Source organism: Pseudoliparis swirei, chromosome 24 (assembly GCF_029220125.1).
Source record: "Pseudoliparis swirei isolate HS2019 ecotype Mariana Trench chromosome 24, NWPU_hadal_v1, whole genome shotgun sequence".
Lineage (NCBI taxonomy): Eukaryota > Metazoa > Chordata > Actinopteri > Perciformes > Liparidae > Pseudoliparis > Pseudoliparis swirei.
The window spans coordinates 18,499,651-18,524,990 of record NC_079411.1 but is presented as its reverse complement, the minus strand read 5'-3'; the positions used below and the strand labels follow the sequence as shown (position 1 = coordinate 18,524,990).

General features: G+C 42.8%; 2 protein-coding genes and 1 long non-coding RNA gene across 6 annotated transcripts; 1 reads left to right on the top strand and 2 right to left on the bottom strand.

The window, feature by feature from the left end:
• Positions 1–860: 860 nt before the first annotated feature.
• suz12b (SUZ12 polycomb repressive complex 2 subunit b) lies at positions 861–10,262 on the bottom strand. 4 transcript variants are annotated; one of them, XM_056408824.1, is made up of 17 exons: positions 10,118–10,261; positions 9,594–9,738; positions 8,984–9,030; positions 8,816–8,880; positions 8,650–8,718; positions 8,432–8,481; positions 7,695–7,780; positions 7,379–7,610; positions 7,013–7,118; positions 6,816–6,921; positions 6,481–6,658; positions 5,317–5,405; positions 4,988–5,131; positions 4,582–4,739; positions 4,095–4,293; positions 2,976–3,049; positions 861–2,630 (listed from the first exon to the last, which is right to left on the bottom strand). In XM_056408824.1, exons 2-17 carry the CDS (start codon positions 9,721–9,723, stop codon positions 2,312–2,314), a joined length of 2,052 nt encoding a protein of 683 aa, XP_056264799.1. In that variant the 5' UTR covers positions 9,724–9,738; positions 10,118–10,261; the 3' UTR covers positions 861–2,311. The 4 variants fall into 4 exon arrangements, with proteins under 4 accessions (XP_056264799.1, XP_056264798.1, XP_056264800.1 ...); XM_056408823.1 differs by having other exon boundaries at positions 10,140–10,261; XM_056408825.1 differs by having other exon boundaries at positions 5,317–5,402; positions 10,140–10,261.
• Positions 10,263–10,914: 652 nt separating this feature from the next.
• On the top strand, positions 10,915–20,471 carry utp6 (UTP6 small subunit processome component). Its single transcript, XM_056408840.1, has 19 exons — positions 10,915–12,218; positions 12,446–12,530; positions 12,624–12,665; positions 12,787–12,879; positions 13,148–13,195; positions 13,288–13,351; positions 13,435–13,553; positions 13,692–13,769; positions 13,883–13,964; positions 14,266–14,347; positions 14,434–14,612; positions 14,959–15,038; positions 15,123–15,200; positions 15,622–15,801; positions 18,921–19,001; positions 19,120–19,229; positions 19,384–19,450; positions 19,661–19,733; positions 19,909–20,471. The coding sequence occupies exons 1-19, from the start codon at positions 12,127–12,129 to the stop codon at positions 20,061–20,063; spliced, it is 1,788 nt and encodes a 595-aa protein (XP_056264815.1). The 5' UTR covers positions 10,915–12,126; the 3' UTR covers positions 20,064–20,471.
• Positions 20,472–20,625: 154 nt separating this feature from the next.
• LOC130189863 (uncharacterized) lies at positions 20,626–23,451 on the bottom strand. Its single transcript, XR_008830871.1, has 2 exons — positions 23,139–23,451; positions 20,626–21,886 (listed from the first exon to the last, which is right to left on the bottom strand). It is a non-coding gene; the product is annotated as an uncharacterized LOC130189863 (long non-coding RNA).
• Between the last annotated feature and the right edge of the window lie 1,889 nt (positions 23,452–25,340).

Here is a 25,340-nt window from a genome sequence, read left to right as displayed (position 1 = left end):
TTAACAAATACGAACTGATTCAAGGGACGAAGCCTCAACTTCGTTAATAGTCACGGAGGACATAGTTGCGTGATGTCTACAATCATGAGTTCAACGCTCAATTATTTTTGTCGACCAGATTAAAATGAAGTAGATCTTTTGTGTGCAATTAGCTGGTTTTCATAGTCAGTCTCCAAGGTGTATTCCCAATTTACTTACTAGGAATTTACCTTGGTGTTTGGTGGTTATAATAAACATTAAGATAACATTTAAACTAATAGAAAAGAGAATACAAATACAGTAGTCTTTTTTTTAAATCCGTTTTGCTGTCCTAGTCACACTGTCTAAAGATACTCTTTGAGACAGATGCCAAGTTGACATGTTCACTCACACTGAAGATGAAACGAGAAGTAGGCCTATAAATGTGTCTGAAGCGTTTGCGGAAGATGGAGCACCCCCTCAGTATTCACTCGACACGTTTCATTATGCATGACATATTCAGTGTTGCCTTGTGTGAACTTTAGCTATATAAACAGGTCTGATTTTGAATGCTCACTAAGACAGGAGCTTAGTAAAATGAAGTTAACTATTTTAAAATTAATTTTATGTCGACTTCAGCTTGAACGTTTATTCTAAGTAGGTGACTTTCAAATTAAGAAAACCAGTGTCAGCTCTGTCAAACAAAAAGACCTATAACGTAGAAAAATATTTAATTCTGCATGTGAAATATTTATTGTATATTTGTGGGGCATGAATTGTTATATAAACAAAGGTTTCGGACTGGAGAGAATGGTATTACACAGACAAGTAGCACGGCTGGGCAGCGACCATGAAGGAGAGCGTGCAATGAGTGTAAAATGGCTACAACATTACAGCCAACATTAGGACAAATTTCTTTTATTTCTTTAAATATACAAGTCCCCCTAGCCAGAGTGTACAGTGAAACATTTTTAAACAGGGTGTTTCAATAATAATGGTAAATGTCCCCCCCCCCCCATAGTTGATCACAAGGGATGAAACTACAAATCAACGACTGCTGTTTTTTCCCCTCATTAAAATTAACAAAAAAACAACAATTTGTTATGGAATGAAAAGAAAAGATGCTAAATAATACACAGAACTAAAAGAAAATGTTTGCCTTTGGCATAAACTGCACCGAAAAGACAAACAAACTTGGACCTGAAAGCCAACCATCAAATGAAACCGTGTATTGCTTTGAGAGAAGATGCTCGTCAGTGACTGGACTCAGAACGGGGCACGGCTCAACATTTGATGCGATTACACGTAAGCACAATTCTGTCAATGGCTTTCGATACTTCAAACTCATGTTGGGAAAACAAAAACACTTTGTGATTTCAACATGATCGAACCTGAAAGGGTCAAGAAACTTAAAAGGCGAAGGGAAAATGCGGGGCACTCTGCGACGTGCTGCTGGTTGTCTCGGGAAACAAGGTAGTGGGGAAAAGTGTATTTCCCTGGCTTTCATCAATGCAGGCAAAAAGGCTGAGGGGGTGATGGAGCATGGTTTGCGTGCGTTTTTCTTTATAGCATGGACGCAAAATCAGAATTTATTCTCTTGTTTGGAATCCAAGGCTGACAGTATATCACTTATGTCGTGGCATCCTACCAGCAAAACCCACAATCTAGGTTAAGGGCTCCTAACAAAAGCTTTACAGGCTTTATATACTCTAGACATTATGTAGGTTTGTACTGTAACTGTATTACCAGTCAAGTGTCACAATAGTGATATCAAACCCACTAAAAGTTTCTCCACTGACAGAGGAAACACTGCATTTAACATTTGGTGTAGAATGAAAACATTTTTTTTTAAAGATTTTTTTTTTTTTTAAAAGGTAAGCTTTCTAAATACAAAAACACCAAGTGCTAAAAAAAATCAGCTAAAAGGATAAGATCCCAACAAGATTATTGTGTATGTGTACAAATAATCAAGAGTGACGTTACCAGTACATAGTTAACTGTAGTCTTGAGGCAGTCGTCTCCGACGTGGACAAACCGAAACATTACGACTCGTTTGTTTAGGCTCTCACTCAAAGGCAGACACTTCAGTGGCTCCTAAGAAATGTGAATGAAGTGGATTCGACTTACAACCAGTCCTCAAATTCCTGCTCTGTGCGGATGTCGGTGTTTCACTTCTATATTGTTCATATTTGGTTCAGTTTTCAAGTTCCGAAAACATGTTTACCATGTGTACTAGGATCATTCGGTTCTTGCACCTATCTAAGCACCAAAGGGTTGGTAATGTTCATTTGAAGAAGGAAAATAAAGAAAAAGGAGAAAAAAACCACTACAATCGTTGTTTCATCCTCCATCATCAGTCAGTGAGTGCACTTTTTGTCCTCTTGCCCCGTTTCCCCCCAGTGGAGGTGATGGCATTGCCGTTACAGGTCCCCGCTGACACCAGAGCCTGGCTCTGCTGCTCCTCCCCACCCTCAGCATCCGGGAGCTCCTCCTTGATCTGCCGCAGACGGGCCATGGCGCGGTCGATGGTGGCGGTGGTCACCAGGTTGAAGTCGTGCATGCTGATGAGATGCAGGAGGAAGTTGCGGCAGAGGTTGCGGCGGACGATGTGAACGCCGGTGTTCTCCGCAAAGAGCATGATGGCCTGATTCATCTGGTTGTCTGCAATGAAACTGCAACAAGGGGGAACACCGGACCACAGAAGGGCTTAGTTTCTGGAGATTAACGGGCAGATGTGGACGTGTGTAGCTGGGACTACAATACAGAACAACTCCTGCATATGCGAGTAAACAGCGCTCCATCACACACACTGAGATTGCAAGTGGACTCCTAAGTGCTTTGGGTTTCTTTTCAAGCTAAAATCAAACCCCCTCGTCTCCTCTTCAGAGTTTAGGAAAGTTCCCCCATCCAGATGAAAGCTGCGTACCTATACACAGTGCACTCCACTGCTTTGAATCTCGGCATGAGGACTACTTCTGTTGATGGAGCGATGTCTACCACTTCGCACGTACCCGTACTTCATGACATGTAGATTCCACAGCTTCATCACTTCCTTCTCTCCCTCATTGACGTCGGTGAACTCATCCAGTTGCTGTATGTTAATAAAAAACATAGAAAGCATGTCATGTTTAAAACCTTGGTCTTGAGGGCAATAGAACAATTTCAATGAAGAGCAATCCAATTAAAGCATTTCATGTTGGCCCCAATAACGTTCTGTATTATTGATAAATACTACAGCAAGTAATGTTAGCAGGTGCAGGAAAATCAATACTGAAGTGATTAATAACGGGTGTATGAGCAAGCCGAAGAAGTGTAGAGCGTTGGCAGTCATTTTTTCTTTTTTGTACCGTTGTCATTTATGGGGAAGCGGAGCCGACCCAAATGCTTTGACTCTGTCAGACAAATGCTAAAAAGGAGTGTATGGTCTATTCCGTAACACAGGCTCATTATAAAGTTCCTTTTAGAAGTAGAAATATTATAGTGATACAACAGCAGATAAAATGCCACAAAGTATGAGAAGTTCAGAGTAAATGTTCAGAGTGCCAGAAATATACAATGGCTAGTTAAAAATAAATTAAGGAGACAGAAGCAGGGCCATCTCGGCACACTGCAGAGCAACCTGGAGAAAGGACACTATGTGACTGACGACCATTACAAACAAACACCACCAAGCAGATGTAGTTCAGATTTACAGGGTTTCCCTTCTACCACATGACCCTGGGGGGGCTCCTTATAAACGCAATCTCCACTAGGCATTAGAAGGTAAGCTGAAGCGTACATTGCTTTACAAGTCGACGGTCTTGTCAAAGCAATGAAACTACCCAGACCGCTTTCTGCACAGACAGGATGTAAAGCAGACTCTGCTATTGTCCTCCTTAAAATTAAACACAATGCCTCTCTAGTCAATCTCAAAATGAGAAAAAGAAACGGGAAAATGAAGTCCCATTAGAGGGGGGTGAGATTCCTCATTTGCTTCAGTAGTTGAGTACGTTTTGGGAGTTTATCCTGATCCGATGTGAAGTCCTGGGAACGTGTACAGATTGTAAATCCCCTGTGAGGCAAATTAGTAATTTGTGATATTGGGAGTATATCAAATAAACTGAAAAGGACGCAACGGTCAAACAGGGTCTTCTCACCGTGGCCGTCTTCTCTCTGAGCCACTCCGGGTCCCTCTCGTCCTCGCTGTCCTCCTCCATCTCCTGGGGCCGCAGCGGCATGCAGCTGTCGCTGTGGAAGTAGAGGCGGTTGTGTCCGCTGACGTACGTCCTCTGCTGCTCCAACTCTCCGTCCTCAGACTCCAGGAATTCGGACAGACTCGGTTTAGTCCTCTTGGGTCTGGAGGAGCAACACATCCTGCATGTGTACTACGAACGCTGGTATTTCACACTTTTTCTGTTCTCATTTGTTAGAGATTACATGTAATGATGCTTCAATAACCTCAATGCTGGTTTCTTTGGATACTTTTTTGGGGATATAATATTGTACACATCATCCGTTTTAAATAGGTTTCAAACAGCTCACTGCTCATGAACAATTAACTGAAGTTCATTAAAACAAGTTAATTACGTTGCTTGGCAGGCTTCGGTTCAAACACTGCTTTTTTTTAACAGGGTTCAAGTTTACCTGCAAACCAGTATGTGAGTGACAGCGGTCCTCTTAACTGGGCCGTTGCGGCTGAAAGCAAAGCCGGGCTGGCTGTGGATGTCCTGAGGGTTGCCAACGTACGATCCGTCATAGCACTCGTTGATGGACACGTCTATTCTTGCTCCTTTGGGGTGAGGCTGCGCAGAAAAAGAAAGAGAAAAAACACAAAAAACATCAGTGAAGTTTCTACAGGAAATTGGCCTGACCTGTGGAGATGAAGGAGAACGCTGCACTAAATGCCAAGTGAGAAGTGCCATTTTGCTTTGTTCTCATCTCTGTTGAGTTGGACATGTGCAGTACAGAGAAGTTATTCATTTCGAGAACAAGGATTGTATTTATTTTTTCTCCATTTCACATTTGTAGACCCCAACACCCGGTTCCTTACCACATAGTTGAAGATGAAGCGGGAGTGGGAGAGTTTGAGGTGTTTGAGCAGGCTGTAGAGTTTGCTGCAATTCAGGGTACACCAGGGACAGTGAAGGTCATCTCTTGCCTCTGTTTGCTGCCGTGTGTTATTGTTGTACAAGAACTAAACACGGACACATCTCGTTAGTTACAAGGTAAACCAGATGCGCCAACCTCCAGCAGATGTGGCAACGTTTTCTTTCTACGATCTAGAAATGTGACTAATTCCAAACAGGTTAAAATTAAAATAAAACATTTTGCATTTCAGCTTCCCAGCCCAGTTGTGTGTCCGACTGTAGCGCAACGTACCTGATAAAATATACGTAGCTTCTGGCGCGGCTCACACAGGACCTGCTCTTTCCGCGTCTTAATGTCTGTGCTCACCGACTCTTTCACTGCTGACGGGAACAGAGATGGTTCTTTCTACATTGATTTGATATTTTAAACGTGGAATTAAGAAAATTGCACCATTTGGCACATAACATTAAGATTTTAAACAACAAGCACAGACATAGCACTGTTGCTAAAGCCTCTTTCAGACAGGGAACATGTAACATCGGAATTCATCATGTATAGAATGGCCTTTTGACATTCAAACAGGAAACTCATGGGTTGCATCAGTGATGGATTTTAAAAACATATTTGAATTGATTTGAATGTTTATCTGTTGCTTGAGTAATGACCATCAAAGCATCATGAGCTGAGATTTGACCTTGCTTCTCACTTGCCTCCAGCAAACAAACCTTGTAGCCACCCATACATATATACAAATCTATTTATAAATGTCCTCATTAATTATGTTTAAAGAACTGTGCCCAGACAGATCAAAATGAAAAGATGTTAGGCAATGACTACATTCCTATTTGCAGTCTGCAAACATGTTACTTGCTTGATACTCATAAATACTTCATGAATTGCACAGAAACATGATTCGGGTGGAAGGGGGACTTTATTCAAAAGAGTGACATGTCATGTTTCCTGGACATTCATTGAGTAAAGGACAAGTCTCAAAAAGGACTCGACAGCTATGACTCACTGGATTACTTTTGGCCAGATTCAGTTATAAGAACAGATCATCCCACACCGATATGTTCTGTTCTCATATGGCTGTAGGTCACAGAGAGACAAAGACTGCTTTCAGTGTGTTGTACTGCCCTAGAGCCACTCTCCATGCATCTCTCTGTCGCGCAAGAGACGTCCACGAGTTGGTTTCAATTTCCCATTGTGTCATTTATAAAGACCAGCACGGCAATTAATAAAAGCAGAATCCTCACAACTATTTATGCCGCACTCCTAACCTTGATCAACTATGGAGGTCTTCTGCCTCCTGCTCTCAAACAGAACACCGGACTAAATCTAATTCACAAAGTAATAAAAGGATTTTTAGCAAAAGAACATGTTTCTATAGATGAAATCCCCCACGTCACAGCAAACGTCTCATTGAGCCTGGTCTTTAAAAAAATAAATACTCACCCATGAGAGCAGCTCGGTGGTTGCTGGTTCTGGTCTCCATGGGGCTGGAGCTGTCGGAGTTGCGCGTGGCGAGGGGTTTTGCCACAGGGGCAGTGGACTTTCCACTGGCATCGCCTGTCCAACGCAGCATGAACTGCAATGTGGGTCCCTGAGAAAAAGTCTCAAATGGTGGCAGTCTCTGTGGGACAGTCATACGGAGGAATAGTCAGTGATGAGGGGATGTGGCGTGGACAACAAATCCTAAAGATATGAAAGCGCCCACGGTGGCATCCAGAAACAGCCAGAGAGGAGAGAGTGCTCACTCGCTTCTTGCAGAGACATGAACAATCGGTTACCTTTCCATCCAGAATGGTTTCCCATGTGGCTCGCTTCTTGCTGACAGGGCTGTCCTCCATCCCTTGCATCGACACCTCGTACTCCCCATCCAGCAGCTGCAATCTTCTGCACAGAGCCAACCAGGAGTGACTTTTACAGGTACGGTCAAAGGAACGGCAAGAAAAGATGATTTTAAATCTGAAAACGAAAACCGTACCTATTCTTATCAAAGACAGTCATCTGAGCGACAAAGGTCTCCGTAGCCTCTCCCTCCTCCCTGTGGGATGAACTTCTCTTCTTTCTACTCGGAGTGTCTACTACATCTTTGCATTAAAACATACACAAAATAGAGTGAGAAATTCCATATCAAACCATTCTTATTCAAATGACGGTGCCCAGGCGAAGACTGGCTCCTTGCAATCAGCCGGTTTGCTGTGGCCGTATTTGGAGCGATCATAGCCTCCCTATTCTGCGCTCATAACAAAATGAACTGTAAAATAATTCAGCCCATTGTCAACTGAACGTGTGTGGTATAAACAGAACACAAAAGGCTTTTATCTGGAGGGAGGGGGGGGTCGCCTACCAATGTTCTCGTTGGCCTCTCCGTTGACCAATCCGTTGGCGGCTCTCCGCCCTGTGCGCGACACCCTGAACAGGAGCGAGTAGGACTTCACCATGTGGCTGTTGCTGGGCTCAAACTCATTGCTGGAGACCAGGAGGGAAGGGTAGGATCCATGCTTGGTTTGGTTACTGTCAGGATTCAAAGGCACCTGCTTTTTACCGGTAGGCACTTGCTTTATTGGGCAGCTGACATCCTGAAGAAAAAGAAAAAGATATAAAAAACAATATTGAAAAAAACATAAACACAGTAAGGAAGCTTGAACTACTTGCTGCTTTACCTTGCGTTTTTTATGGCAGACTTTGACAAGTAGCACCTCTAAAGACACCGAACTTTGTTCATTTTCTGAATTCTGAGATGGCTTTTCTGTATGGCAAAAGAAAAAAAGGGTGTCATTCCCTTTGTTCAAGTTTTGTTACAACAAAATCACAGATAACATCGAACTGAAGCGCACATGACTTTAATCGTTATCGCCATGCAAGTCTGACGCTCCAACTCTGATGCTCTATTGGTATATAAAACATTGTCTGAGACCAACATCACGTATCCTCGTTTTAATAACAACCTCTGTATGTTCTAAAGTAAACGGTCTACTCTTTGTCACTAGTATTATTATTATCGTATCTAAACAATACTGACATGTATTAATAACCCGTTTTGTTTTTTTCTACATTTTGATCTGAAATTGAGAATTCTGTTTGGATAGATAAACTACGTGCATTTGTGTCTTGACCCCTCACCCTATCAGCCCCTATGTTGTGCACCAACAGAGAATGATCCAAAACCTAAATAAGGGCCTTAATGTCATGCCACAATATCCAGGTTTCTGTTAGAGTACTCCAGGTAGCATATCCAGGTTTCTTCAGTCCCTATCCAGGTAACAGATTATTAGCCTGATGGCAGCCAGAATATGACTTAGTTAAACACACAACACTTCTTTACTAAGCCCATTCTGGGTTTTGTATTTCCCTTTGCACAAATATGCCACACACAAGCACATGAATAAAATCTGCTTACCATCCTTATGGAAGAACCCAGTGAAGGTTAACTGCAGATGTGATGACAAACTAAAGAACCAACAGAAAAATGCACAGGTGAAATTGGGTGATACCAAGTGCTTCAACTATTAATATGAACTGTCATACATTATTTCAATATGGATTAACTGGTGTTGTAGTCTACCTAAAAAGAAAACTAACCAGCAATAAAATTAAAAAGAGGTGGAGCCATGTTACCTTAGAGAATCCTGCTCTCCTTTCATCCTCTCCACGGTCTGCAACATGTCATCGACTTTGAATGTTTTCCTGAGAGGAAGGATTACAAGTCAGAGAGTCATAAATACAGGGGCAGAACAAAACAAGATTTGCTTAAAAACATCTGAGAACACATCAGATTTCATACCTTCTGGCATTTGATCGGCCATTTCTGTGAGACATGAAGGTGAGCGTCCTGTGCAAATATATGGGCTGGAAAAGGAAGAAAAGAGAATTCATCACATCACTTCTTTTTATTTGTTTAGCTAATAAATGCGTTAACTTAAAATAAATTAAAGGACAGCAATTCACTTACTGCAATCAAATTCCTTGTGCGGAGGAATCTGTATATCTGAGTTGGTTCTAGAAATTGAAAAGGTGTTATTGTGACATTTACATACATTATCACATTACTATGTTTTCAGAAATAGCTTTACATTGTTGAACCAAGAACCCACTAAAATGAGCAGAAGTATAATAAAACGCATTTTAAAAAGGAGATGAGGATATTTACAGAGTGCTGCCCCTACATCAGTCTGCTGTCAGTGTCAGAAAATAACTCCATAGCATTGCTTATACGCCCCAAACAAAAAGGGAGTTAACAGGTAGTGGCAGATCAGTCAAAACACTCAACAACGGTACAATTATTGAAAATATAAGAAACAATGTATCCGTTTCCAGTCTGATAACTGCTACTTCCATAGCGTTGGCGTGAGGTCCATCTTAGTTCAAAACAAACAATATAAAGGGAGGCCGAGATGAACGAGTGAGGCCTGTCAGCCACAAGACATTATTGAAAACTAAAGTCCCCGGTAAAGTTAAGCGGTTAACTCAAAGCATGTTGAATGTGTGGGAAAGTTATTCTGCTGTTAGAAAACTGAGGGGGGGATAAGTTGCATTCCAAAGAGAAGTGTGTAAAATCTTACTTTCAAAGGCCTGCAGGAAGAGCTCATGGTCGGCCTGGATCTGCTCCATCTTCGGCTTCTTCACGGAGTTCATCACCGCCGACGAAGCGGGGTACACGGCGCCGTTCGCTTTGCAACTGGCCCCACTCATAATAGGACCGGAGTTCTGCGCGTGGACACAACGGCACACGTTAACACGGGCGTTCTTGCAGCACGAGCCGTGTTAATGCACGTTAGCCTGTTGGCAAACGCTCGTGCTAGCTAGCTCGGCTAAAAGCCCAATGCTAACATGTTTTAGTTCGGTATCTCGGCGCAGTGTCCATTAGTTTACTCGGACCACGATTAACCAACAACAATACTCTTAAAGTCGACGTGTTGTTCACGTAGGGCATAAATAAAGGCAACCCACTCCGGCCGATGGCATTAATTAGTTAGCCTCGCTGCCTCCAGCCGACTCAACAGCAGAGAGCCATGAAGATGAAGAAGAGGCGACGAGCCGCTGCTAGTTAGCTAGCGATGTTAGCATGGTGAACTAGAACACGAACCTCCGTTTCGCCAGAGACTCACATGTCATGGAAACGAATATCGTTTGATGGCGGAGCTGCTGAGTATTTTTTTTGGACAGAATTATTAATTATCTATCTATAATTTATTATCGGTGTGGACTCCTTCAATTTGTCCTGAACAACAGGGCAGTAGTCAGTCGTGAGCCAATAGGAGTCGGACTCAGAGAATGCTGGGCTTTGATTGGCTGCTGGCCTCCGGAGATGACGTACAACCCGCTTTTGCTTTCTGCGATTTTGCGGGAAATCAAGTTCATCAGAATTCTCATGAAGACGAGCCTGCAGCTGAAAGTGTCAAGCTATTGCAGTCACATGATAGCTGGCAGTGTGCTGATCACAGCATCCCGAAGAGATCCTCTAGTCCAGGGGTGCTCAATACATCGATCGCGGCGACTTGCCAGTCGATCGCGGCGTAGTATGGTAGATCGCATGACATAAAAAAAATGTGGCCCGCCCCCCTGTCACTTTCTCTATAGCGCCACATTACAGCAGCAGCACGTCATTTCTGTCTCTACGTGTCGCGTTAACAGTCCTCTGCTCGCTGTCTCGTGCGCCGCAGAGCTCCGACACCGGTTTGCTGAAAAAGTGTGAGCACCCCTGCACTAGTCTATGCGGTTGCACGTAGTTGTATTAATTTAGTTTTCATAGAGCAGAAACAAATAGATTACCATATATTACAAATTATAGTTATTCCAAATGTAAAATATGTATCCAAGAGATGAAAGTTATGTTTAATTATCGGGGAACAGCACCACTTTGATCCCCCTTTATAGACGAGTGAGGAGTTATTTAATTCCATGATCCGAACCGCTTACCTTTTTAGTCGCGGGGCGCTTGAGACGATCCCAGTAGACATTGGGCGAAGGCGGCCTCACCCTGGAGAGGTCGCCAGTCCATCTCAGGGCACATGTAGAGACAGACAACCATTCACACCTACGAGCAATTTAGAGTCCAATTAACCTGCATGTCTTCGGACAGTTGGAGGAAGCCGGAGAACCCACGCTGACACGGGGAGAGCAAACTCCACATGGAAGGACATGCCCAGAGCGGGATCCAAACCCCGAAAGTTATTATGTTTAATTTTCGGGTAACAGCACCACTTTGGTCCCTTTGCTGTACTATTATAAATGTCAGATCATGTTATTTATACTAAAATAGTTTTGGACTTATGTATTGAGGTCACTATGGTTGCTTAAAGACTAGTTTAGACGTGTGCAATGAACGGATGCAATGTCCAGTTTCTAAAGTGAAAGGTAATTTATTTCTAACAAACCAATAAGATACGTTCCCTTTCCATACATATTTGTCTTAACCCAACAAAACAAAAGAAATCAAAACATAGGTTGTCACACATTGTCACCTGTTCTCATACGGTCAAAAACTGTGTGCTCCTGCCAGCCGAGCAACACCTCACGTAGTGCGCCTACTGATTATATTGAACTCTTTCCTAATTGATAGTGGCCCTACGCCCCCGAGTGGTGAGAGGTTAAACAAAACTAAAAAACAAAATGGCTCTGCTCTCGACAGCAGCATACGTGAATACACTGTATGTACATGTTGATTTAAAAACTAATATTTATATTATTTGAGTTCAAGTAAATCATATATTTATTCTTGGGTTCATTTAGGAACCTCTTAATTTTCCTATAACAATCCCCCCAACACGTTTGTTATTTAGTTTAAAGTGTTTGACTAATATATGTGTCGTGTCTTGCCTTTTAAAACCAGCCGAGATGGCCAAATCTAAATAATGCGACTCCTGAATCGGAAGCAGCTCGGAATCCGTCTCCTCATCGTGTTTCCCGACGGAGCTGTTTGCAGACGGAACCGGAAACGTGGTCAATCACAACTTCCACACACATACATGTGTCGGAGGGTTTCGGGCTTGTTGCTTACCGTCTTATTGAATTTCAATATAAAGTTGACATTAATACATTTAGTACCAGCAAACAACAGACTGACCCGAAGCTAGGAACGGCGGCGTCGTCAAGATGGCGGAGATCGTTCAGCATCGCATTGAGGAGAGGATCCCTGAGTTGGAGCAGCTGGAGAGAGTTGGACTGTTCACCAAGAAAGAAGTCAAGTAAGACCACGTTCGGCTGAAAAATGGAGATATGATGGAGAGAAACATCCACGTGTGTCATGTAATTATGATTGTCATTGACCTCACCACTACAGACTCAGAGGAAATAGTAGTGGATCTAATACAAAAAAGACATCCTAAAATATACTTAACATTGTGTGCTGTTTTTGATCAAGCTGTACAGCTCCGTTTTGATTCGTGAGATTGTAATATTATTATTATTTCAGATCCATAATCAAGAGAGCAACGGCTCTGGAGTACAAGCTTCACAGGTTGATCGTAAACAAAGAGGACTTCATTGCATACATTCAGGTAAGGGGGCCTTTTATCATGTTATGTATTTATTTTTAAAGAATAATAAAATACAAGCTACGAACACTCACATAATGTTTTATTGATTTACAGTATGAAATCAACGTTTTAGAGCTGACCAAGAAGAGAAGAGCGGTAAGTGACTTGGGATTCATTTTGATGGCAGACATGTTTGGTTGTGACCCTCTGAACACACACAGCAGTTCACTTTGAGATGATGCTGCATCAGTTGACCGTGCCTCACTTTCTTCTGCAGCACATCCACTACCAGTTCAAAAGAGAGGAGATCGAGTTCCCCGTCATCCACAGGATAAATAGCGTCTTCAGGAGAGCAACCAACAAGTGGAAGGTATTGTACAACATATTTATGTTGGAGTGGGTCCAACGAAATTGCATCCACTACTTAATGTACCAAATGAGCTTAAAGATTATTATTGTTATTAATTTGATTTTTTTCTCAATCAAACAAAAAACGTGACTTTTTAATGATCTCTTATTGTTTTTGTTTCCCGACGCCATTTCCCTCTAAAAGCTCAACATCATGATATATAATTACTTTAGCGTTAGTTTTACTTGACTGAGTTGTACCTGAGTGACATGTCTTCTCCTCCCCACAGGACGATGTGCAGCTCTGGCTCTCGCATGTGGCTTTCTGTAAGAAATGGGTACGTAACTATCTCACCATTTGCTTTAAGTGTGACTGAGACCCCGAACACCGCGTGTCCTAGTTCTAATGACGTCCTCCGTCTGTTTTCAGGCGACCAAAGGGCAAATCAGCAAGGTGTTCTCGGCCATGCTCGCTATACACCCCGACAAACCAGGTACACAAGATTGTGCGTTTCAATCTGTTGTAACACAGTCAACATGAACTGTAAATAACATATACAATGTACTCCTCTTTAAGCCCTGTGGATCATGGCAGCCAAGAGTGAGCTGGAGGATAGAAACTCCTCTGAAAGTGCAAGACACTTGTTCCTGAGGACTCTGCGCTTCCACCCCAACAACAAGAAAGTCTTCCAGGAGGTAAAGAAAGAAAGCAATGCTTAATCGCTTCCATTCTTAAACAACGAAACCTGTTAGAAACCTGCTGTGGGAAGAGCCACAACTGTGTCTTGGTCAAATATTTATGTCTAAATGTCTCCCGACAACTTCTTGTGTCAGTACTTTCGGATGGAGCTGCTGCATTGCGAGAAGCTGAGGAAGCAGAAGAGCGAGCTGGAGAAAGCTGAGATGGACCTGGTGAGTGTTGCAAATAGTGGAAAATATACAGATTTTTTAAAGTCAGGACATGCATACACAGATACTCTGGTTCTGTATTCAGTGCTGAATACTCAGCTCTTCACTGCTTCCAGGGTGAATATGAATTTTCTCAAGAGATCCTTGGCGGCAAACTGGCTGATGTTGTGTACAGAGATGCTACGGAAAAAATCAAAGGTAGGCTTTTTTTACGTGGATAACCAGTTCTGTTAATTAAATAAGAATTTAGTCCATTTCGATGGTTTCTTTGTATATTGAGTAAGAATATGGATGTATTGGAGATGGTTGGAATTTGTAAATGTATTTGTGGGTTTCAAGTAATTATTTTTCCCTACTTGGCATAGTTACATATTCTCTCCTCATAAAACCACAAACTGTTGTCTTCACTCTGTCGTTTTTTTGAGGAGTTGTACAAATGCGTTTTTGTTGACATTAAGCTTTGCTAACCTGGCATCACTCTTTTCTTTTTGTCCAACAGAAGCACAGTTTGTCATCTCACTTCTGAACATCGCAGCTATCTTCGACTTCACCAAAGACCTCCAGGACTTCATCCTGCAAGAGTGAGGAGCCAGCTTCCCCGGCCATTCAAAACAGAACGTCACTGCTAAGCATGAATGTAACCCCCCCCCCCCTTGTTGTATTGCAGTTTACAGACCAACTACACAGCAGACGGCTTGACGTGGGATTTCATGGCTAAGAGGGAGCTGGATGCTCCCGGGGCCGGGGAGGAGCTGCAGACCGCCAAAGGCCGAGCCTCGGACATCAACCGCAGAGAGGAGCGCTGCTGCCAGGTCTACGAGGAGGGGGTCAAGAGCCTCAACGCCGGTAGGTGCTCAGACACATGGGGATAGTTTCAGAAATGCGAAAATCCTGAATTGGGACTGACGGATTTCATCGCGATGCAGTGACTAATTTCTTCCCTTGAAATGTTGTAGTTTTTACAATGTGTAAGAAAAAAAACATGTTCTTTTTAATGTCGTGGTAGCTGTATTAGCAGAGCCCTTTTGACTTACCATTACTTAATTAAATTCCGGCAGTCTATTTTTTGCATCCTGTCAACGCTGTTTCCATTGTTGAATTTGAAGAAAGTCTGCTTTTGCCAACAAAAAAAAAAAAATTCAGATCCAGGTAGCGGATAACGGTATTAAACATCTGGTGCGCTGTCCTCTAGAGCCCATGTGGTCCTTCTATGCAGCCTTCTGCTTGGAAAGGCTGAAGAGAAAGACCAACGTCGAAGAGCTGAAAGAAAAGGTAAGTGAGTACACACAGGAACCAATGACAAAGGCTTCAGTGTTCCTGGAGGTGGATGTTTACGTGTGTGTGTGTGTCACACAGAGGCAGCAGAGGCTGCTGGGAGTACTGCAGCGTGCCCACGACTCCTTACTGCTGAAGGAGGATTATTACAAGAACTGGGTAAGATAATTGCGTCATTACAATGTGTATCACAAGGGCCCTCGAAGCCTCAATAGTTCAGTCTCCCCTCATTTGAATAATGGGTCCGTGTGTAAGCATCCTTGCTTTAGTTGAGCTTGCTCAGCTTGGTCCTCTTCAAAGTGCACTTCTAGTTGCTCGTTCTTTGAGCCTCTAGCGCATCAAAATGCAACCAGGCGGTCGGAGATGTGTGTGAAGTCTAATGCCATGCAGCCATCCCTTTTTTTTAACGAGTAGACTTTTTTTTGTTGCAATGCCAGACCATATTTTCTTGTTGACCTCTATTGGTCTCCATTTCATTAATTCAGTATTTTCTGCAGGGGCAGAGATGAAAAAAAGGGAGATGAAAACGGGAGGAAGTCGGTTCTTGAATTTAACATTCTCTTTGATTCTCCAAAAAAAGTTGCAGATCCTGCTCTCCACCGGAGACGCAGAGGGAGCGTCCGGCATTGCCATGGCGGCCGTGCGGCACTACAGCCAATCGGCAGCGATGTGGAGCCTGTGTCTGCGGACGCTGATGCAGCTGGGGAGTGGAGATGTGGGCAAGCTGTTCCAGGAGGCTCTCGCACACGTCCATCCCAAGGTACACACACACACACACACAGACACGCTGTAGCATTGGATTTAGGGCTGCAACAACGAATCGATAAAATTGATAAAAATCGATTATTAAAATAGTTGGCAACGAATTTCATTATCGATTCGTTGTGTCGCGCGATTATTACGGCGCTCAATAAGTCACGGAGTATAAACAAAGTTGAGTTAAGCGCAGAGCGGGGCAGGGGAAACAAGAGCGGCGGGAGAGGAGAGACGGAACGCTGCGTTGTGAGAGCCAATCAGCGCTGAGCTGCTCCTCTGTTGATGAATCTAATTGGCTGGTGCTGCTCACGTGGCGCTGGATGCGGAAGTCATTCACGTCGTCGGAGACATTCACGGAGCTGAGTGCGCCTCCGGGTCACGTTATGAACCCAGACACCAGGGCGCTACATGTCACGACGTGTGTGGCCTTTCCACAAGAGTATAACGTAGAAAACGTGGTTATTTATTCCGTGGCGGATAGCGGAAAATATTTTTCCACGGAGAAAGGCAACAGAGATAAGCCACGACGCCACTAGCTGTGAGCGCTGCGCGTGCAGACAACATTTAACGGAGCGGAGCAGCGCGTGCGCTCTGATCGCTCTTTTAATGAAGTATCGATAAAAAAAAAATGCTAAATCACTTTGTTTTTAACGTACGGGTACTTTGTTAGTATCGCTACACCGTGCAGCGTGACAGCAGCAGATGTAGCGGACTAACATTCAAGCTAACCTAACTTCCCAAACGCTGTCGACATCTGAACGCTGATTGGCCGAGACGCGACACGTCCCATCAAAGATATTTTATTGCGAAGAGCACCACTTCACATTTTTTCCGCGTCTCACTGCAATCTCAACGGCAGCGGGCCAGGTGAAAAAATAATAAATCGGAACGCGTCTCTGATATTGTTAAGGGTGCCGGTCCACATGGGGACCACTGCTCAGGAGAGTAAACCGGGTTCATCCACATGCTGACCAGTGGATCTCCAGGACCTTTCCATGACTTTAAACCAAATTTCCATGATTAAATATTTTGTGAAAACTCTGTCTATACGTGACAAAGTGAGAAGATGTAGTATTTAAAATAACAATGAGAATTCCAAAGCATACCGTATATATACCGTGTAAATTAACATTTGAATAAAACAAATTTGCATTACTTTCCCAAATATTTTGGGATTTTATTTTTTTTAATTACTTTTCTAGGCTTGCTAATAGCCATTTAAAAATTCCATGACTTTTCCAGGTTTTCCATGACCGTACGGACCCTGTTTTGAATAAAGGGTTGAAAATTAAAGTTGTTTTAGTTTTTTTTAATCTGATTAATCGATAAAATAATCAACCGATTATCAAAATAATCGTTAGTTGCAGCCCTAATTGGATTCCCTTCAAACCGCTACGGTAGGCGTTGGCGCTTGACAGGAGAAGAAGTTAATAGGGTAACCTTTAACCTGTCAATTGAAGTGAGTGCTAGCGTAACGGTTAGAGGGTGAGTCTGTAGAGCCTGCTAATCCCTTTAAATGTCCAATGCTGGGGATGAGATCCTCTGTGGCATCCAAGCAGGGTCCGGTCTTTACTTTCCAAGTTGCTCCTGAACATCCTGCTACCGGGGATCCGTACTCCTCCCTCAGAGTATCCATGACATGGTCGAGCTCAGCTGGTTCCGTTCCTTTGTTGCTCCCATTGCTTTCGTATTTCAAGCTTTTTCTAAGGTGTACAGAAACTGAATCCTACATAAACTTTTCCTTCTCCTTCAGCCACTCTCGCTTCTCTCTCTGATCTTCCTGCAGCTCACAGGTGGGCTCCTTTAACCCCTCCTTGGCTCCACCCCTCTTTTACTGTCAGGGAGAGAAAAGGCTAGTCTTTGCTTTTAATTCTCCCTTTCTGCTCCAACATACACACACACACACACACACTTTGAGTCTACATTATATTGCGCTAAATCGAATCAAGTGTTTGCAATACTCTCTGCTCACACCGAGCACATGCACCACATCCACTGTGCTGCTACTGTACACGTTTAGTCGCTCTCCTTGGAGCAGGGAGACACTCGGCTTACGCACACACGCCACCAGCACGGCTGTATAAGTGGGCCATCTCAGTGGCCCAATTAATCTCCATTTCCTTTTATTAAAGTTCCACAAATGGCCTCCTCCCCCCTCTCTGAGTGAGGAAGGCTTCAGGCACTTAAAGGGACCTTCCAGAGATGGATTTGGTTTGTGTAATTATTCATCATTTGAGTTCAGAACAAACGTGTAATCTTAGTTTAACAAGACGGATAAACTCTATACCCTGAATATAACTTTAAACTCTGGATGGATAGTAACCTAATCTGTAGAAATGTGTGGCTTCGTTTGAATAAAAAGACCTAGTAGGCCACACATTGCTTTGCTTGGTTTTGCGTTACCCTGACTCCCGTCGCATCGGTGTAACATACATTGCGGTATTTCTATGAACACACTTGGACACGGAGCCCTTTCAGTAATGAGCAGAATAACTGGTTGGTGTGTGTGTGGGGGGGTGCGTGGGGGGGTTACACAAGGCCGCGGCCCTGAGAAGTAGCAGTGGGAGGAGGATTACTCCACGCTGCTCATTAAGCCGGCCTTTTGTCTCAAGATAAACGCTCCCCCGAGATGTTTTGCAATCGCGCAAAGACCTGGAGCTACGTCAAACAATTCAATGTTTCCATCGCGGCGCCGAAGGAGAGGGCGAGATTAATTAAGAAAATGTGAACGTGCTCTCTGGATCCAGCTCGATGTTTGGTGCTCGCGCACTTTCTACAGACGTTCGTTGACCCGAGCGACGGTCACTCGTCTCTCAGACGCTCCGGATACACACTCGTTCATCTGTAGACTGTCCGTGTATTAAAGGGTCTAATTAAAGCTCGGTGTGTTTGCGCCAACTGAACGTTGATGAATCATAACAACGCTGCCGTTATTATCATTTCTTTAATTTTCCCGCTACATGATTTATAAAATAAGTCTCAATCTTAAAGCCCAATTCTGACATGAGACCGGTTGGGACTGATCTGCGTTTTCTGACTGGAAAAGTTTAATCGGAGCCTCCCCGCTAACGGCGCTTTAGATTTTGAATCCGACTAACGGCGACGTCCTTTCTGTTTCCACAGGAGAGTCTTCCACTCTGGCAGCTGCAGGTCCAGTGGAGCGTCGCCAGCCAGAGTCCAGAGGAGACGGACGCCGTCTTCCAGGTAGTCTGCTAGTTTGAGCGCTCTCTATAATGCTAGCAGCTGAATAATAGATGAATTGTGTTTGTTTCGGCCTCTGAAATGAGACAGTTTGTGTGTGTGTGTCCCTGTTTGTTCCCAGAGAGGTCTGCTGTCTACAGTCGCAGCAGTTTCCATGGCGATTAAAGAGAGCTACCTGGATTGGTCGTACTCCACTGGTGGCTACAAGAAAGCGAGGAGGAGCTTCACGAGGTAAAAACTAGATCCCTTTGCTCATGTTGTGGCTGATTTAAATGACAGTATTAAAATAATGCCACATGAGTCTGCTGCAAAATACCCTCCTGAGAATGTCATGTGACGAAGCCGACCAGAAAAAAAATGTTTCTCCTGTTTTCTCCTCCTGTAGCTTACAAGAAAACCGTCCTTTGTCCAAGGCCTTTTTCACCAGAATGATTGAGATCGAGAAGGAACAAGTACGTACAGCACCTCCTCCCGTATGTCGTCTTTAGGATTTAGGTGGAGAACAGATTATATTGACTCTAGTTTGAACCCTTTCTGAATTGTTTCAGAAGACTTCAAACTAAAGAATAAGCAAGGGAAATTGCGCGGAAAGATGGTGGACTTTGGTATTGTTTGGATTTGACAATCCCGAGCAGTGCTAACACTTTTGTCTGTTCTTCCAGGAGAATCCAAGGATGAATGGTCTGAGAGACTACTATGAGAGAGCCCTACAGGAGTTTGGTACCTTGGATGACGGTGAGCAGAGTTTAAATGCCTTTAAAAAAATTAAAAAAGCGGACCAAACCAAATGAAAAATAGCACTAGTTGAAAATATTTATTCACAAAATCCTGTTAATCAAGTATAGAGGAAAGACCTTTTTTGTTTCTTTCATTATCTTAAACTGTTTTCCCCCCCCCTCCCCCCCCAAAGATCTGTGGCTGCAGTACATCCAGGAGGAGCTGGGACCCCTCGGACAGCCAGAGAACTGCAGCAAGATCCACTGGAGAGCCATGAAGTTCCTGGAGGGGCAGAGCGTGGAGAGCTTCACCTCCAAGCACACGCTGATGCAGACCGGACACTTATGAGGGGTCCCGAGGGGCCCAAGTGGTTCAGAAACGGCAGCCAGCGGTCAACATCTGGACCCCCAGTGCTGTGCCCATCCATGAATTGTTTATTTGCTTTCAACTGGAAATGCTAGTGTTGCAGTTTCTGAAGTTTGCTGTCAATTAAGAAAAAACAAGTGTTTGGGGTTAAAATGTTCCTCTGATATTTGCGGCTTTTGAGCGGCCGTATTTCTACAGCTGTAATTCACAACTTTCCATTTGTTTTCCCGTGCAGCCGTTGGTGCTGCATTCGATACCTGACTGATGTTGGATACACGTAGTGTCGTAAAAGGTGTCCAGTTTTAATAGATTCCACATTTATTTGGCGCTTTGAGAGGACACGCTTTTGGCTTCTCTTGGCGATTTATTAAAACAAGTCCATCACTCTGAGGCATTTCTCTGTTGTGGTTCCTCTGAGACGATACACATGCACACAGGTGGTTACCCGAGCTCTCGGTACATAGTCTTAGTTCTCAATGAGGCGGTACTTCTTTAAACGGTTTCTCTGAGCAGCTTAGTGCAGTTAATTTAAGTTACTAAAAGAAAAAATTCAAAACATTTTTATTTCACACAACAATCCACTTGTTGGTAGTCGGTACCAAGAGTCACTGTACAACGCGCTGCCTTAAAAAAACATCCATAAATATCAAGCAGCAGTAGCACTCTGAGATAGTTCAATGGCCAGCAACAAAAATAAGTTAAAATATATATTATACGCATATATGTATATATATTTACAATTAGTTTTTAAGGACACTTTAAGCCAGCAGTGGCACCTCCATAAATATATATCAACTACTACGAGGTATAAAAGAGGTTTGTTTAAAAAGCATTATACAAATGAATATAATAATTAATAATACACCCATAAAACAGTTTTACCAGTTTTCTTCCTCCTTGTGGTTGTCTGCCTCCACCAACCAGTCAAGTAACAGTTTACATCCATGTTTCAGAAATTTAATTTTATCTTGGGAGACTGTGTAAATTAACATAATTGTCATATCAATTCTTCAGTTATGGCCCAAAAACACATTTTATTTTAGGGCACAGTAACTTAGAATTTTGCCCACTAAACTAATCGTGTGTCTCGTTCACATGAATGGAACGGATAATTACATTTCTAAAAATGACCGTTGAGATAATAAAAAGTTCCTCAACACTCAAGATACTAGTTTCAGGGGAATAAGCTTTTCCTGATCTCAGTCAGGCTTTGAGGAAAGTAGTGCGAACATAAAAACGACATAGAGAGCCTAAAAAACAAAACAAACACGTACTTTAAAGGCAGAATTAGTTTTGACAATGATCCCTTTAGCAAATTGGAGAATTACCAAAACCACATTTAATCAGCTTCTTCGTGTAAATGGAGTTTGAATACTATACAGTGTATTCTGGTGCGCTGATATATTAAGGAACTTGGACTATTATGCAAATGACCAGTTTACTGCTGCTATAACGGTGCGTCTGTGTCAACGCTCTTTTTGTATCCAAACTGAGAAAATATGAAAATGTGTTACAAAAAAATGTCAGGTCGGCATTTCAGTGTCCTCAGAGCTTCTTCAAGAGGATGTAGGTGAAGAGGACTAACACGCCCGCAGACAGAAGTCCAATCGCACATTGGTGGACGGTGATGACGTCCTCCAGGGCGTGGATACGCTCCTCCATGGCGTTGGTGTGGATGTAGTCATAGACGGAGGCCCCGATGCTCCACACCACCCATGCGGCATCCACCAACGCTTTCATGGTGGGAGAGACCATTGAGAGGGCCGCCCGCAGCCGGACGCCAGCCGCTTACTGGCCCTGCTGCACTGCACAGAGAGAGAGAGATAGAGGGGGCAGTCGCAGGTACACTTCTACAAACACAAGCCGACCACTAAATCTTCCTCTGTGATCGGAGTCATTTTAAAGTTGACATTTGATTGAGTTCAACCATACAGTAGACCTATGGACAATTTTATTAGAAGAAATATGATGAGGAAGTCCACTTTTATTAAATGCGATAAAGTGCCCTCTAACGCAGTGGTCACAGGCATGGACGGATTAAGAAACCACGGGCCCCTGGGCCTGGACGTGTCAAGCCCCCCCCCCCCGCAAAAAAAACCATCGCTAACAAAACAGTTCGTATGGAACAACGATACCGGAGCTGAGCAGACAACATAACGCGAATTAAATAAAAGCGACTTCACGCAGAGGCTCTGGCTTAGGGGCCCCCTGAGCTCATGGGCCCCTGGTGCCGGTAGGCTCGTTCGGTAATCCATCCCTGAGTAGGACTATTGGGGCCCTGTTACTGACATGAATGACTTAAGCCTAGCATATACCGGCTACGGCGCATCGTGTCATATCATCATATTCATATCAATACAATGTTAATAACAGCGACGTCACGCGCGGAGGCTCTGGCCCAGGGGCCCCGTGAGCTCATGGGCCCCTGGGCCTGGGCCCGGTAGGCCCGTTCGTTAATCCATCCCTGGTCACAGGTGGTTGCATTTGGTTTCGTCAAATACTTTTGCAGAATTCCTTGTGCAAATTTATATTGTTCTGATAATTTTAGTCGACTTATAACATTGAATTGAATATGAATGGCGATCGTACATTGCGTTTGTTTAGGAAATGAAAATGACCAGATATGTTTTTAACATGTGTTTATGTTGTCTGCCCCCTTGGCCCACAGACAGCCGGGGGCCGCCGCTGGCATCACAAGCAATTGTGTTTTACTTAAAGCTGTTATTCTAGAGGCCTTTACTTTTTTTGTAATAAATTTTTTTTTTAAAATAAGTTTGATGGTAGACTTGTTGCTTGCCATTTTTAAGTAATGCACTATGTGTTTATGGCCCTGCTTCCAGATGCAATAACTTTCAGTATATTTCTGCCTTAAACACAGCGGGTCTTTACTCACGCTCTCTCCCTCAACGCTGACGTCATCCCAGTATCAATAAAGTTGCTCCAATACGGATCACTGATTTCGTGATGTGACGTTACAGCCTCGTTATGGCACGGGCTTTATGTTGGACACCGAGACCAAACTGCGATGACATTCATATTGACGGACTCGAGACTCACCCGCGGGTGTCAGACGATAGTGAGATGATGAAGATGAAGATGATGATGATGCACATCCGTCCTGCTGTTGCCGGCGTGGTGTTGTGTGTTGTTTTGGAAAAAGACGGTTTTATTACCGACTGTTGGAAAATCGGACGTTGCTATTCGACGTCAAGTTAGTCTTCAGTCCAACACATCTCTTCCGGTCAACAGCTTTAACAAATAAAGCGCTGAATTCAATAACATGACATCTTAGTTTCAGAAATTTCCAAAGTTAAAGGAAATGTGCACGAGCGCAGGAACGTGGCGCCGAAACACAGCACGTGTCAAGGGGAATAAGTTATTTGGAGAAGCAGCGGGTCATTTAGCGGAAAGCAGGAAGTGATTAATTTTATTCTTAAAATTAAACCGCCCAGTTTCCGGCGTTACGGTGAGTTTCACCCAGCAGCTGACTGAGGAGAGTCACCATCCGCATTGAAAGTGGAGCGCGACCTCGAGAATAGAACAGAACACAATAGAAACGCAAAGTGTCAAACGTGAAGTATGACAATGAAGGAAGATTTTTAAAAAGGACAATATTTTATTATAATAGAAAATAAAGCAAAACATCATTTTAGTTTATAACGTCACATATGATAATATCATAATATAGACACCTTAGATCCTGGGGAGAAGCTGCTGGTTACATTAAATGTCCTTTAGCTGACGCTTTTATCCAAAAAAATAATTGTACTCATGGTTGACTTGCATTCTACCATCAGTACAAACTCAGAACAACAAGAATCAAGAAAGTAACATTTCTTCAAGAAAGCCAAACTACAAACATATCAGAAGTAAGTGTCACTCAAGTGCCACTGAAGTGCTAATCTGTTTTCTATTCAGTCATTTATTTAACTGAAAATAATCCAGCCGTCGCGCGCTGACGTGCTGAGCGCTGCACGTCATCACACTCAGTAATCTCTAATATATATATATATATATATACAAACAAAATACAACATATATATATATATATATAATATATATACAAACAAAATACAACATTTAATATATATATATATATATATATATTTGAAATGTTGTATTTCAAATATAAATATATATATAAAGAATATATAAATATATTCTATATATATATATATTTATTATATATATACAAACAAAATACAACATTAAACAAATTTATATATATATTTATATTTGAAATGTTGTATTTTGTTTGTATACAGGACTGTCTCAGAAAATTAGAATATTGTGATAAAGTTCTTTATTTTCTGTAATGCAATTAAAAAAACAAAAATGTCATGCATTCTGGATTAATTACAAATCAACTGAAATATTGCAAGCCTTTTATTCTTTTAATATTGCTGATTATGGCTTACAGTTTAAGAAAACTCAAATATCCTATCTCTAAATATTAGAATATCATGAAAAAGTATACTAGTAGGGTATTAAACAAATCACTTGAATCGTCTAATTAACTCGAAACACCTGGAAACACATTTTCAAATGTTTGATTTTGTTTTGCTGTTATAAATCTTTTTTTTACTTGGTCTGAGGAAATATTCAAATTTTATGAGATAGGATTTTAGAGTTTTCTTAAGCTGTAAGCCATAATCAGCAATATTAAAAGAATAAAAGGCTTGCAATATTTCAGTTGATTTGTAATGAATCCAGAATGCATGACATTTTTGTTTTTTTAATTGCATTACAGAAAATAAAGAACTTTATCACAATATTCTAATTTTCTGAGACAGTCCTGTATATATAATATATAATATATATATTCTTTTTTTGTTTTTTGTTGGACACGTGTGATGAAGTGTGTCGTGGCGCGCCGCTGCCGCCAGGGGTCGCAGCGCGCTCACATGTTGCTGAGTTCAGGGAGGTAACAAGAGAGGTGCGATGAACCTGGGCTGGATGCAGCCGCCCGGACAGCATCAGTACAAAAGAGTGGAACACCTTACAGAGCGGCGCAGACGGAGCCGCGGCGGCGCATGAGGGACGAGGGACGAGTTGACACACCGCGGGAATGTGTGCACTTTACAGGCAACCGCACACACACGCGTGCGCGCACTCGGACATTACTCAGTGCTGCGCTTTTTGGTCGTTATTTTGTCTTATATTTTTTTAAAGTCCTCTGACAGGATAATTGGAAATACTGGGGAGGGGGGGGGGCGGGGTCACATCTCTGCGCTGCCTGATGGAAACCTATAAGTGGAG

Excerpts from the sequence above, each read along its gene's own strand:
- suz12b (XM_056408824.1), bottom strand. The coding sequence starts at position 9,723 with ATGAGTGGGGCCAGTTGCAAAGCGAACGGCGCCGTGTACCCCGCTTCG. Across the intron at positions 5,406-6,480 it reads CCACCGAGCTGCTCTCATGG|CAGTGAAAGAGTCGGTGAGC; the intron begins GTGAGTATTTAT and ends TGTTCCCGTCAG. Across the intron at positions 2,631-2,975 it reads TGGAATCTACATGTCATGAA|TTTCATTGCAGACAACCAGA; the intron begins GTACGGGTACGT and ends CCCTTGTTGCAG.
- utp6 (XM_056408840.1), top strand. The coding sequence starts at position 12,127 with ATGGCGGAGATCGTTCAGCATCGCATTGAGGAGAGGATCCCTGAGTTG. Across the intron at positions 12,880-13,147 it reads GAGCAACCAACAAGTGGAAG|GACGATGTGCAGCTCTGGCT; the intron begins GTATTGTACAAC and ends TCCTCCCCACAG. Across the intron at positions 19,734-19,908 it reads GTTTGGTACCTTGGATGACG|ATCTGTGGCTGCAGTACATC; the intron begins GTGAGCAGAGTT and ends CCCCCCCCAAAG.